This window comes from Clarias gariepinus, chromosome 1 (assembly GCF_024256425.1).
Source record: "Clarias gariepinus isolate MV-2021 ecotype Netherlands chromosome 1, CGAR_prim_01v2, whole genome shotgun sequence".
Lineage (NCBI taxonomy): Eukaryota > Metazoa > Chordata > Actinopteri > Siluriformes > Clariidae > Clarias > Clarias gariepinus.
This window is the reverse complement of record NC_071100.1, coordinates 10,091,599-10,107,082: the sequence shown is the minus strand read 5'-3', so window position 1 is coordinate 10,107,082 and position 15,484 is coordinate 10,091,599. Positions and strand designations below refer to the sequence as shown.

At 40.3% G+C, this 15,484-nt stretch overlaps 1 protein-coding gene across 1 annotated transcript in view; it reads right to left on the bottom strand.

Annotated features, from left to right (window-relative positions):
- The window catches only part of LOC128516082 (uncharacterized), a 57,904-nt gene that overhangs the window by 25,933 nt on the left and 16,487 nt on the right, over window positions 1-15,484 (bottom strand). The window contains exon 2 of the mRNA XM_053490414.1: window positions 13,010-13,330. Within this exon, the coding sequence (XP_053346389.1) occupies window positions 13,010-13,076 (67 nt within the window). The 5' untranslated portion in view covers window positions 13,077-13,330. The remainder of the gene's footprint in view (window positions 1-13,009; window positions 13,331-15,484) is intronic.

The following is a 15,484-nucleotide window of genomic DNA, read 5'->3' as shown; positions in this document are numbered from 1 at the left end:
ATACGGCTTAACTATACCCACATGGAAAGAATCTATATGAGGATATATGCGCATATATGAAACCTATAAAACAAATTTAGAAAGACTCAGAAAGTCTGTTTTAGTAATTTAATTAGCATAAAGACCACAAACTTGGATCAGACTGAATGCGCAGCCGGCACCTCTGATCTGAAGCTAGGACTGTTAAATATTAGATCTCTCGCATCTAAAGCAGTTATAGTTAATGAAATTATCACAGATCAGGAGTTTGATATACTCTGTTTAACAGAAACCTGGATTAAACAGGACGAGTATGTAGCTCTAAATGAAGCTAGTCCTCCTGGATACAGCTACATACACCAGCCTCGGTTAACTGGTAGAGGAGGTGGCGTCGCAGTTATTCACAATGATAATTTGACTATTGTACAAAAACACGGACACAAATTTAATTCATTTGAAATTTTTTATAGTAACATAAGTGTATTTAACTATATTAAGTCAGCTCAGTCGATCCCGCTAATTGTCATTTACAGACCTCCAGGGCCGTACTCGGAATTTCTTAGTGAATTTGCAGATTTCCTCTCAAACCTAGTCATTTCTGTAGACAAAGTGTTAATTGCTGGAGATTTTAATATTCATTTTGAAAACCCAGAAGACCCTCTGAGAACTGCATTTATGTCTATACTGGACTCGGTAGGAGTAAATCAGTGTGTAGTAGGACCCACTCATAAAGCAGGTCACACTTTAGATTTAATAATATTATTTGGATTAAGTATAAGAAATTTATTCACAATACCACTATCTGAAGTTATCTCAGATCACTATCTTGTCTCATTGCAAGTGTGTCACAATAATAATGTACACACAGCGCCGCGCTACCGTATGAAACGTACATTCACATCAACTACCAAACAGAGTTTTATCAGTAATCTCCCAGAGTTCCCAACTTCGATTAGATCACCGTCTGACCCCACAGAACTCGATCAGGCGACTGAATATTTAGAGTCGACATTTCGCTATACCCTAGATAATGTAGCTCCAGTCAAAAGAAAAATTATTAGAGATAAAAAACTTGCTCCCTGGTATAACGATCACACGCGCACTTTAAAACAGACCGCTCGGAAATTAGAACGTAAATGGCGTCAAACTAAATTACTAGTATTTCAAATAGCATGGAAGGAGAGCATCCTGAACTATAGAAAAGCTCTTAGTGTAGCTAGATCAACATATCTCTCCACTCTTATAGAAGAAAATAAAAATAATCCTAGATTCTTATTTAATGCTGTAGCCAAATTAACCAGAAATAAGACCACTGCAGAAATCTCCACAACAACATCATGCAATAGTGAGGACTTCATGAACTTTTTTAATAATAAAATTGTAAATATTAGGCATAAAATTGAGGTTTTGAAACCGAACAATGTAATTGATGCAGATGTTAATCTAGCCATGTCAGACCAGAACCTAGAATACTTTACTCCCCTTGAAGAGAATGAACTAATTTCACTCATCTCTTCTTCAAATTCATCAACCTGTATATTAGATCCTGTACCGACACATTTTCTTAAACAGATAGTACCAGCAATAATAGAACCCCTGTTGAGAATAATTAATTCTTCACTCAGCATTGGATATGTTCCAAAATCTTTTAAATTAGCAGTTATCAAACCAATAATTAAGAAACCTGACCTCGACCCCTGTCAGCTGTCCAGTTACAGACCAATATCAAACCTCCCCTTTATCTCTAAGATCCTGGAAAAGATAGTAGCGGAGCAGCTATGCTCATATATACATAGGAATGGCATACATGAACTGTATCAGTCAGGATTTAGGCCTCATCACAGTACAGAGACGGCGCTCGTTAAAGTAGTAAATGACATTCTATTGGCCTCTGATCAGGGTTGTGTAACTATGCTTGTATTACTTGACCTCAGTGCAGCTTTTGACACTGTTGATCACGCTATTCTTCTTCACAGATTAGAAAATGTAGTGGGAATTAAGGGTACAGCCCTCTCCTGGCTCAGATCCTATCTGACCCATCGTTATCAGTATGTAGACTTAAATGGTGATTATTCTGCATGTTCTCTAGTGGAGTTTGGCGTTCCGCAGGGTTCAGTTTTAGGTCCACTGCTTTTTTCCCTTTTACATGCTTCCTCTGGGCAACAAAATCCGTAAGCATGGTATTAGTTTTCATTGTTATGCTGATGATACACAGTTATATGTCTCAGCAAAACCTGATGAGAAAAAACAGCTTACTAAAATTGAGCAATGTGTGCAGGACATAAGAAATTGGATGCTAACTAACTTCCTTCTGCTAAATCCGGATAAGACAGAAGTTCTAGTCATAGGACCGCATACAGCTAGGAGTAAAATTTTAGATCATACCGTAACTTTAGATGGCCTTTCTGTTCCATCAAATGCAACAGTGAAAGACCTTGGTGTGATTATTGATTCCAGCCTTTCATTTGAAGCACATGTAGATAATATTACCAGGATAGCATTCTTTCACCTCAGAAATATTGCCAGAATAAGAAATTTATTGTCGCTAAACGACGCAGAAAAACTAGTTCATGCTTTTATCACCTCTAGGTTGGACTATTGTAATGCCTTACTGTCTGGTTGTTCAGCTAGATGCATAAATAAGCTTCAGCTAGTCCAAAATGCAGCAGCGAGAGTCCTCACCAGAACCAGAAGATATGAGCACATCACCCCTATCTTATCTTCACTCCATTGGCTCCCTGTGAAATTTCGCATTGATTTTAAAATACTACTCTTGACATATAAAGCATTAAATGGTCTCGCGCCGCAGTACCTGAGCGAACTGCTAGTGTCTTACGATCCGCCACGCCTACTTCGATCAAAGGATGCAGGCTGCTTGTCAGTACCGCGTATTATGAAAAATACAGCTGGGGGCAGAGCTTTTTCTTACAAAGCCCCAAAGTTATGGAATAGTCTTCCAAATAGTGTTCGGGACTCAGACACAGTCTCAGTGTTTAAGTCCAGGCTAAAAACCTATTTATTTAGCCGAGCATTTTTATAAATAGATTTGCCATAGGTAAAGGAGCAGATCTGGGGGACTCATGGACGTAGAGTATTATGGTAAACTGGTATGTTTGGATGCTGTCTTCCTCACTCTCATTGATCACTCAGGTTTGCTGACGGTGAGGTGATTGTTTGCTTTACATGTCAGGAAGCCCTCATGTTTGTGTTTCCTTCTGGCTCCTCCCTTTTAGTTATGCTGTCATAGTTAGTCCTGCCGGAGTCTCTGCTTGCACGCTACAGTTAATATACATTCACATTATACATTGTGTGACTGTGACCATACCTAACTGCCATCTCTCCTCTTCTTCTCTTTCCCCCCCTCTTTCTTTTTCCTCTCTCCTCCTGTCCCCCCCTTTCACTCTTTCTCTCTCTCTCTGTCGAGCTACACATGTCGTTCCTGAGCTGCCAGTGATCCAGACTCCCTCTGCCCTCCGGACCTGTCTGACCCATCCTGGTGCCCCGCTTCTGGCTGAAGATCTCGTCACATGGATGCCCCGTGTGTCTCTCTGGGATGCGTCTGGTGTCTGGGAATGATTCTCTCTACCTAGAAAATGGTTCTGGCCTTGACTGGTGTTGGCAACTGTTTCTCTGGGGACTTGACAGTTCGATAGTTCATGACTGGAACTTCTTACAAGTCTACCTGGGTCTTCAATAACTACCTGGACTCCATATTAACATCAATTAACATCAGCTATTATAGCTGAACTGCCTCCCACCCTACACACTGTATAAATGCAGATCATTTACTGCTTTTTGTTTCACCCAAATGAGGATGGGTTCCCTGTTGAGTCTGGTTCCTCTCAAGGTTTCTTCCTATTACCATCTCAGGGAGTTTTTCCTTGCCACTGTCGCCCTCGGCTTGCTCACCAGGGACAAACTGACCATTTTGATTCATACAAATTCACATTTCATACAAACCTAAATAATTCTTTTGACTATGTAAAGCTGCTTTGCGGCAATGAAAATTGCTAAAAGCGCTATACAAATAAAATTGAATTGAATTGAATTGAATTGAATATGCAGTATATATGCACATATATCCTCACCTATATGAGGATATATGCGCATATATCCTCACCTATATGCAGTATATATGCACATATATCCTGACCTATATGAGGATATATGCGCATATATGAAGGCCTATATGCAGTATATATGCACATATATCCTGACCTATATGCAGTATATATGCACATATATCCTGACCTACATGAGGATATATGCGCATATATGAAGCCTATATGCAGTATATATGCATATATATGATAATATATATGCTGCATATAGGCAAAATTGAGGTGCATATATGTGCATATACAGGCCATATAGGTCTCCTGTATTGCTTCTTTATATCCACATATAAGCCCTATATGTACATACAAGATATGTCTCCTATATAGCTCATGGCAGGATCTGGTCATTTTAGCTCATATCTCACTTTGGCAACTGTCATACATGATGCGCTCATATTTTCTATAATCAGGCAATAACTAAGAACTAACTAAATAAAAAACACATTTTAGAATTTCTGTCGCATTATCTGCTAATGACCCGAGGCAGGACACGCCCACACGCCAATCACACGGAAATCAGTCCGGCTAATTTACATACTAGGCCACGCCCCCAGACAAGGAAACTCTTCAGAATGTTCTGGAAAGTGGGAGGAGTTTACATTTACCTCAGAAGAAGACTGTGTGGCCCTGACGACGAACGGGAGCATTTTGAAGAGAGAATCCAGGAGGACACACTGGGTAAGTTATTAAGTCTTATATAACTCTTATTCTGATAATATTAAACTAATATTAGTAAATATTTTCCTCACTTTAGCTAGCTCTTGTCAGCTTGTGTGACACATTGGCTTTCAATGCCATTTACATAGTTTAGGTAAATCATGCTAACATGCTGCCTTTCTGTATGTAGCACAAACATGATATTTCCCGGTGGCTAAGCTAATGCCTTATGGAGTTTACAGATGTTTATAAACGTTTTAATAAATAATCATTTATTATTATTATACTGTCTTATTATTTTTGTCTTTTCTAGATGCTACATTGAAGAAGTGGCCGGCAGCCACCCGAGGGCAGACAGGCACATCTATCAATTCAAAGCTCACGAAGCTGAGAAGGTCCTCAAAATATATATATGTTTTCTTCCTGTTGAGTTTTTTTGTCTTATTTTTGTTCTTTTACTATTTGATTGTTTTTAAAAAAAATAAAAAAAATAAATTTCTACATTTTGGGCTTTTATTTATGTTGTCTAACAGCTATGGATTTTAATAATTTTACTAATATCTAAGTAAAAATATAGGTGCATATATATGCACATAGGTACATATATGCACGTATATATGTACACATATATGTACATATAATATAGGAAAACGGCCAATTTTATATATGTCACATATATTAAAAACCTATATCAAACCTATATTAAAACATATATGTTTTATATAGGTTTTTTCCGTGTGGGTACAGTACAGGGATAAAAAAAAAAATCATAATTATGTATAAACAGAATAGTGTACAGCAGGCTTTAAATATGGTCAAATAAAGAAGAAAAAACAATTTCAGAAGTGTAAACACTGTTTAATGAGTTACTAATTTTATTAACTGGAGGTTAATGAGAGAGCAGCCAAGAGCAACCCAACATCCTGCAAGAGAAATTATCTAGAAGCACTGGCTCGGTCGATAAGCACCGGCAAGCTGGCACTGTTTGGCCCCTAAGCAAGGCCCTTAACCCTCGGCTGATCAGCCTGACTCTCTACTAAATGACTAAATGCGAAATGACTCGGTGATGAGCTGAAAAAGCTGATGAGGGGTGTGTGAGCACTGCCAAGCTGCCACCGCTGAGCCCTTGAGCAAGCCCCATAACCCTCATCTGCCCAGCTCTGTCTTGTCTGAATTGTAAGCCATTTTGGATAAAACGTGTCAGCCAAACGAGTCAAATGTAAATCGACCAGGAAAATAAAATCGACAGTAAAATGTGAGCCCATCAATAACCTCTACTTCATCTGAAGGATTATTCTGCACTTCTGCGGCATCTTAAATAGTGTCTTCAACCACGGTTCATGTTCTGCCTCCTACTGAAACACAAACACCCAATGCTAAGCTGAGGCTAGGCACATTCATGTGACTGAAGCGTTTTCAACAAAGTGTTTTTTGCTTGTTTGCCAGCATTTACAATGTGAAAATGTAGTTAAAGAACAAAGATGGAAATAAATGTTCTCCTGTTAGGAATGATCATGACTGATCGAAAGTGACAGTTATGAATTTAACACATTATAAAGGTATTAACTGGTGATGATAATACTGTATGTTTTGCATAATGTTTCTCCATAGCTGTCTTATCTATTAACACAATCCAACACAAAAGGGTGTGTTTGCAGTTTAGGCAATGAAAACAATATATCTTATTGTTAGCAGCCTCGTTTGAGAAACAAGAGTGGTATTTTCAAAAAGCGTTTTTTTATTTTCGAAAAATCCCCAAATCGTTTTTTTGGGCTTCATTAACTTGTCTCACATTACTAATATGTTGAGATTGCTCCAGTAGAAATGTTTAAATACAAATGTAAAAACATCATAAATTATTATCATTATCATTTATTTTTTATGAGTAAGTGATTGTTAATATGTTTACATCAGTTAAGAAAATCCTAGTTCTTGTTATCACTTTTGGTAAGCAGCTATAAACAATGCGTACATGATCATACTTTTTTTTCTCTCTCTCTCTCTCTCTCTCTTGAAGTGAAATAACCGCAGCATTTTAACCTATTCTAATTAAGCAGTATGTCTGGTTTAAGCAGCCTATTAAAGTCCATGATTATTGTCGCTGCTAGCGCAGACAGGCTTCCAAATGGTCCACATGTTGTCCAATTCCCTGAATACCTCATTTGGTTGTTGACCCACACCAGCATGTGGATCAATTAAGGTAGTGATTTAAATAGTTAACCATAACATATATAACAGTTTGTGATAAGCTGAGCGTCTCAACAGCAGGCTGAGAAAGCTCAGGGGCAACATATGGCGTCAGGGCCCTTTCATGCTCGGTTAGCCTCCATCCCACATTAAGGCTCGGCGAACACAGTAATTTAAATCAATCAGACATCATAGAGCTCTGGGATTTAATCCTAAACTAACTCCAGGCCATCTCACACCACTTAAAAGACTGTTAGAACTTCAGGCGGCGATCAGAACCATTACAGAGAATGAGGATTAGAAGAAATCCAGCCAAACGACAATAACCTGCTGCTGAACTCTGTCGCATGGGGTGTTAATACATATATAAATCCCCTTAATCTGCTAAACTGTGTGGCTTTTGATCCTTGATATTAAACCTTCAAGAGAAGCAAGATGGCTGAAAGTTTCTTTTCGGTTCACTTTTTTAGCAAAGGTCTCACTGGAGAAGTAAACGCTAAACGTATAAACAAGCATACATGCATAAGACCTTTACATGCTTCTAGTGCTATATAGTTCTGTGCTAAAGTCTTGACCCCCCATTTCTTCCTATTTTGCCAGACTTTCTCATATTTTTAATATAGTCTTGAGGAATAGTTCTCCAGGTTTTCTGAAGGACTCTTCAGGCTCTCAAGTTGTTGGCTCCATTTTCAGTCCAGTCCCTGTACCTGACCAGATTTGGAGGAATGTTTTTTGTTTGTTAAGCCACACAGCATAAAAAAAAACATCTAACCTTAGGCATGAACCAGTGAGAAACAGGTGCAGATGATGGCAGATGATCAGGCCTGATGCTGATGCTGAGTGGATGGAACAAATGAGAGGAGAAATGAGGTTGCTGCTGATGTTGTTCATAAACAACCTACTTTTTAATTGTATCTTAGGCACTTTACAGGCTGGTACAGTAAAACATTTGTTCCTGTTTCTTTAATTTAATCTATACATTTAATGTAAAGTAATGAGGGGAATCTCAAGACTTTTGCGCAGTAGCATTCATAGGCCTACTGCGCATTATGTCTTGTACAGGTAGTTTAAAGACACGTTTAATGAAGGATGATAATTGTTATTATAATTCCTGGATCTCGCCTAATAAAGAGCATACTGAGTGTACACACTTGTGCCCTGCCGTAAGGCAAACAATATAATACGTTTCCCTTGGTATCATTTTACTAAAGTGGTATTAATATTAATGTATAACTGTAGTATTATTAATCAGTTTGTTGATTCCAGCGACACTGATACTTTTTGTCCCTCCTGAGCACTCTAATTAACGATGCTGAAGTAACTATTCCAAAAAACCATGCATTTTATCCTCAGATCTCCATATGTTCACCACAAAGTTCCTGATGGATTTTTTTTATCATTGCAAAGAGAAAAATGAGCAATGATCTGCTTCTATTGGGTGGAATCCACCTCCCACTGAGAAAATCCCATCACCCTATTACATGAGGAATGCTGGCCAACTTCGAATAAGACAGCAGCACCATGACGGCAGGAGAGAACTGGACAGATGGCAGCAGATGGGCGGGAATGAACAAGTAGCCCTCCGGATAGCGGAGCTTGCCAAGAGGCGGCTCGGTTCAGGAGGACAAGCTCTGGCACTGGAGCTCATTGACCTCTCCACCGGCATGAGGTGAATCACCAAGGCTCTGTACTACCAAGGAATCATTACGAATACGCAGACGACAACAAAGGACCGTGAGCGCCGTCTTTCAGGGAAAAGTGCGATAAAAGATGTCCTTCTTTACCATCACAAAGATACTCAGATTAATGAAACCCAGCACTCCAACCCAGACTTAATGAGGAACTCTGTTCTCATGCCAAGGAGAAACAGAGTGGACGCCGGTCTGCTCATTATGCTGCCCAAATGTCCAGCGTGGAATACATTAGTGTCACCTTATCACCCTAATTAGCAGCACGGCCCACTGATGTTTCTGTTCCTAGATGGTAAGCTGTGTTACATGAGTGAGGGTCAGCAGAGAATTCATCCAGCATCAGCGGTTCTTCAGGCAGCACTTCCAGAAGGACGTGAGACGTTCAACTTTTTTCGACATCACTCAAGTTCATACTGTGAACCATAAAGGAAGCTGATACGATAAATGCCAGAATGGCAAACACACTAAATACCGTATGTATCAACACACACACATACACTAACAAGCCGAAGGACAGCTTGAACTCGTTAGGTTTCATGTAGATATATATCTGCTTCACTGTGAGGATGATTTCCCAGGCACTACGAGATGGAGAATATTAACTTACGCCAGTGAAAACTACATCTGTGTCAGCCATCTGGCTCCTCCATGTGTTTACAGTTCCTGCTTATGTTTATTCATGAACAGAAAAGCTACTTACTTTGAAACACGTATCGATCCCTACTTACTCCGGCACGATGGAGAAGAAGAAATTATTATTTAGGGGGATTCAACAACCTGTTGTTTATTATCATGTCGTGTTTCTGGTGCCGAATGTGTTTGTGTGTTAAGTCTGAGTGAGTCTGAGTCATCTTTTTTATAGGTTCCTGTCAGAGAGCAACAGTTGCTATGGAGATGGAAGGCATTCACGGATGAGAGGCATTTCCTATAGTGGGCAGAGAGAACAACACACACAGGTACACACTGGCTGCTCAGTGCACAGCTTGGGGATGGCGAACCATGCACAAGCGTTACATCTCAACATCTCAACATGTTAGTATCTACGGTAGATAGTGCAGAGGTTAGGGTCGCTGCTTTCCCTCTATGATTCAGTGTAGGAGGCGTGGTCTATGCATCTGTCGGCCTTAGTTTTTAAAGGGCGTGGCCTATGTATCTGTCAGCCTCAGTGTAGGAGGTGTGGCCTATAAATCTGCCAATCGTAGTGTAGGAGGTGTGGCCTATGAATCTGTCAGCCTCAATGCAGGAGGTGTGGCCTATGTATCTGTTAATCTTAGTGTAGGAGGTGTGGCCTATGAATCTGTTAATCTTAGTGTAGGAGGTGTGGCCTATGAATCTGTCAATCTTAGTGTAGGAGGTGTGGCCTATGTATCTTTTAATCTTAGTATAGGAGGTGTGGCCTATGAATCTGTCAATCTTAGTGTAGGAGGTGTGGCCTATGTATCTTTCAATCTTAGTGTAGGAGGTGTGGCCTATGAATCTGTCAGCCTCAATGCAGGAGGTGTGGCCTATGTATCTGTCAATCTTAGTGTAGGAGGTGTGGCCTATGAATCTGTCAATCTTAGTTTAGGAGGTGTGGCCTATGAATCTGTCAGCCTCAATGCAGGAGGTGTGGCCTATGTATCTGTCAATCTTAGTGTAGGAGGTGTGGCCTATGAATCTGTCAATCTTAGTTTAGGAGGTGTGGCCTATGTATCTGTCAATCTTAGTGTAGGAGGTGTGGCCTTTGAATCTGTCAATCTTAGTGTAGGAGGTGTGGCCTATGAATCTGTCAATCTTAGTGTAGGAGGTGTGGTCTATGTATCTGTCAATCTTAGTGTAGGAGGTGTGGCCTATGTATCTGCCAATCTTAGTGTAGGAGGTGTGACCTATGAATCTGTCAGCCTCAGTGTAGGAGGTGTGGTCTATGTATTTGTCAATCTTAGTGTAGGAGGTGTGGCCTATGAATCTGTCAGCTTCAGTGTAAGAGGTGTGACTTATGTATCTGTCAATCTTAGTGTAGGAGGTGTGAACTATGCATATGTAAGCCTCAGTGAAGTAGGCGTGGCCTCTATATCTGTCAGCCTCAGTGTAGGAAGTGAGGCATATGTATCTGTCAGCATTAATGTAGGAGGTGTGGCCTATGTATCTGCCAGCTTCCTTGAAGGAGGCGTGGCCTATGCATATGTCAGTCTCAGTGTAGAATGCATGGCCTGTTTATCTGTCAGCCTCAGTGTAGGAGGCGTGGTCTATGTATCAGTTAGCCTCAGTGTAGGAGGCGTGGCCTCTATATCTGTCAGCCTCAGTGTAGGAGGTGTGGCCTATGTATTTTTCAGTCTTACTATGAAAAATGAATGTCTATGTATTACTATGTATCTGCCAGCCCTATTATCTGTCTGATGATTATTAAACACACACTACTTTCTGTTGGAAATGTTTGATTTCTCTGAGATTAACTTTCATTCATGCCAGTTGCTTTTATCATTACTTATCCACGAAGCTGAAGTCAGCTTAATCCAGCTAGCTCTTGCATCACACTCAGTGAGGGAAGGCTAAAGAGGATCGTAATTGGCAGAGAGTATTCATACAGCGCCTCCCTCATTGTCCCTTATCTCGCCACCCATTCAGCACTCAAACCTTAATAAAGGATTTTATGTAACTGGAACTTCTTTTATTAAGAGCTTCAGCCTTTGCTTTCGGTTTACTGACTGTCCTTTTTATCACCTCTTCCACCGAACCCTGCGGGGAACCTCAGTACAGCGAAAAAAGATTCCATATCAGGTGTGAAGAGCTCTTCAGAAAGTCATACAGATCTCTGGTCCCTGTAGCAGTGCTGATTACCATGATCTTCATGCTCTCTTCACTGCTTCAGCTTTCGCTGTGAAAAGCCGAGCACCTGCATGAGTAATAGCTTTCCACAGATCGATGGTTATCCCTACGGCCAGCGCAGAAAGCAGACAGCGGCCGTAAAAACCGCCCCGGTGGAGCCGGGACACGGGGAAGCATCTCTCTGCAGATTTACTGCTCGCTGAAATGCTGTTATTCATTACAGAGTACAGCGGACTCGAGGAGCGTGAGTGATTGAAGTGAGACGGCCATCCTCTATCTTTCTCTCTCTCTTTATCTGAGTCAATTCAATTCCCGTTCAATCCTGTTACGGCCCGGTGACTCAGCAAACGGGGAGAGAAAGAGTACCTGAATCACACACATGCACACAAAGAACCTGTTTAAAGTACTTCTCAGACTTTTTCTCTTCTTATATCTGGTTAATCAGACATGTATGGTCTACGAATCCACTGTGGCCTGCACAAGATAATATCTAAACCAGCTACCTGAGTCTCCTTTTTTTTTTTCCATATCCTGTACCTGTGTGTTCGCAATGATACAGGCTAATTCATTTCCATAGTGCATGTTTTTTCAACCCTTATCGCACAGTAGCGGGCAGAATTAGGATACATACACACACATTATCAGCACAGAACTGTGGTGGACCTCATATTCCTGAGGCTTCATCCAATAATGAATGATGTCATAAGGTAATGTCATAGTACGCATCGTTAACCCACTATTTTTCACATATCACAACATACTACCAAAAGTGTCAACACCTGACCATCACAGCCGCACACGTGTTTCTTACCTAAACTGAAAAAGTTAGAAAAGAATTTGCACAATTGTGTGCTCCAAGATTTGTTCACTGGAACTAAGAGGCCCAAACCTCTTCCAACATGACACAAAGTGAGCTCCATAAAGACATACCTCTTTCCCACCAAAGTGGACCAGGTCCTATTTCATGTCTGATGCTAGTGTCGTGTCAGAGCTGGTTCAAGAGCAAACCTCCTAAGAACTAACGCTGTTTTTTCCATGAGCTAGGGTTACAGTATGTCATTACGTCTCTGCATACAGCATGCAGGTATCTACCTCCCCAGCAATGCTAGCGGCCCAAAAAATGCTAGTTGCATGTACAACAACAATGACAAACGTCAACATGGCTTTGCAAGAAATTTACCATGGCTTCATTACTAGACAGCATTCAAGCTGAGAATTTGATCTTTTTAAAGATGGCTCTGAACTAGCTCAGGAACTGTATGGAGTGGAAGTGTAAGAACTAGAGAATCTTGATCGCAACCCTAATTGAACACCTTTAGGATAAACCCTAACCACTCACCACCTCCTCACCCACAGCTATGTTTCAAGCCTAAACTAAAATATGTGACCTCTTTTATGTATTAGCCCTTGTTGGTCCAATATATGACCTCCATGAATGTTTCTGCTTAGCTGGTGCTCAGGTGATTTGCAGGTTTTTTTGTTTATGTTTTTGTTTTCCATCATGTCAAAATCTACATAAAAGTGCTAAATAATGTAAGCCGTTCTTTACTCCAAACCAATCCCATCTCTGACCTTTCCTCCTGGACTCCTGTTTCACGCTGGCTTTGATGCTTGCTTGTGATTCTTCCTCTGTCGACATCCTCCTGACTCCTGCTTCCTCTTCTTGTCCTGCATGGATTCTTCTCCTAGCTGGCTACGCTCTGTCCTGCATGCTGCTCTCGTTCTAGTCGTCCACTCTTCTCAGCCTCGGAGAACAAACTCTTCTTTTAAAATAAATAAATTAATAAATGAATTCCCTTTAGCTCTTTAGTTCAGGTCTAGTGGCTCGCACCTTGTCACGTAGAGGAAGCCGAGCTCTGACTCAGACGGCATGGCGGAACCTTCCTGTAGGCACTGGGGACAAACAGAAAAACAGAAAAGAACATTATGAATCGGTGCTATCATATAATGGGGGCATCTACGATGATGCTAGTTTGTGTTTTCCTGTAAATCCAAAACCGAACCTTTATTACGATTCCAAATGATTCAATTCATCGATAATTGATTCTGGTATTAAACTGTTAAAAGTCCACATTTTTGCCCACGGCTAAAAAAATAATAATGGAACGTTGTAAAAGATGATGGAAGTTGAAGTGGGAATTGAATGAAATAATATGCTGGTTTATTTGCGACTTGAAAAACTGCATTAACTTTAATAATGTGTTTTAAAAGTATTACATGGGCAAGGCCTAAATCTGCTAAACAACATATTACATGGTATCTTTTATTTGCTAGGTGCTTAAACAGTTGATAGCTCTGAACGTCTACTCTTGGTTGGGTTGCTGTGTTTTGCCCCTTAACATGGGATTTATTTATTTACTTATTTTAAAGAAACACGAAACACGAAAACCTGAGATCTGTCTATGAGGCTGGCCATTTTGGGCGTAGTCAATACAACAACTTTGGAACGTGCTAAAAAAGATGAAAAGAACCCAATAACAACCAGATGTCAACCAAGGAAAACAACAAAAGGTGATGAAAGAATCCATGTGACAGACAGTGACATCACCGGCCACCTCCAGAGGGCAGGGCTGCAGGTACCACAATCCACCATTTAAAAAATGTCAAGAGTAGAAATATACAGGCCACATTACAAGAGGTAAACTACAGGAAGGAAACTTAATGGTTGAACCAGAATGATCATGCACCAAAGTGTTGGAACGCCAAAGTGAAATAAATGATCTGTCAATGATCAAACATACAAGCTCATCATTCAAGCAAAGTGGAGGTGTGTCTCGGTTTGGGCTTGCATGGATGCTTCTGAAAAATTCTCACTAATCGTTATTGATGATGGTAGTAGCATAATGAATTCAAAAGTCTAGAGAAGCATTTTGAGGACTGCATCCAATGTAATTATGAAGAGCTTCATCATACAAGAAGACAATGACCTAAAGACACTCTGCCAACAAAACAAAAGGACTTCATCATGTTTTTCATCAGGGCAAAAATAGTAAAGAAAGCTTTTTAGACTAGGCAGGTCAATCACCAGTACTTAACCCAGCTGAGCAGACTTTCACCTCTTGGAGAGGAGACGTGCCATTATCTAAATCATTTAACACATTGAGATGTAAATATCTGGAAATAAAAGTTGAATCTCACATTCAGCTTTTGATCTCAAACCCAAATGTCTTCATTGTATGGCAAAAAAATAAATAAATGGACGTGTTCCAATACTTTTGAAGGTGAATGTTCATGATGTTATTTGTCTTTTTAAAGGAATCGTTAAGGTGAATGAATTAAACATTAAGCCTTATGTTTGTCTGGGTTTTTTTTAGATATATTCTGTGTTGGTGTGAATGATGGCATGGTGGATTAGGGTTTAGCATTGTTGCCTTGCATCTCCAGTTCCTAGGTTTGATTCCTGCATAGGGTCAGTGTGCATGGAGTTTGCATGTTCTCCCCATGTTTGGTGGGTTTACTCCGGGTTTTCCGGTTTCCTGCCACAGTCCAAAGATGTACAGATTAGGTTAATTGGTTTCCAAATTACCCGCAGTGTGTGTATGTGCATGTAAATCTTGAGCAGAGGTTTTACCATCGTGATACAAGATAGGAATAAATACAACGGTCACCATTGGCCTCCATGGTCCCTTGACTAGACTGTCAAGATTAACTTCTATTTAGCTTATCAGTGTTTTAATTTTGCATGTGTTCAGGATTTACTTCATTGTCCAAGATTCACTCTCTCATTCAACTCAACAGTGTTTGAATGAGTAAATCATTTTGGTCATGTCCATCAATCCATCCTGTCTCATTCAACTCATCAGTATTGAATCACTGAATCGGTTTTTTTTTTTTTTTTTTGGTCATGCCTATGACTCACACCCCTTTTCATTCATTTACATTTAGGCATTTGGCAGACGCTCTTATCCAGAGCGACTTAAATTATTTTTTTTTTATCTCATTACACGTCTGAGCAGTTGAGGGTTAAGGGCCTTGCTCAGGGGCCCAACAGTGGCAACTTGGTGGGGTTTAAACCTGGGATCTTCTGAACCGTAGTCCAATGTCTTA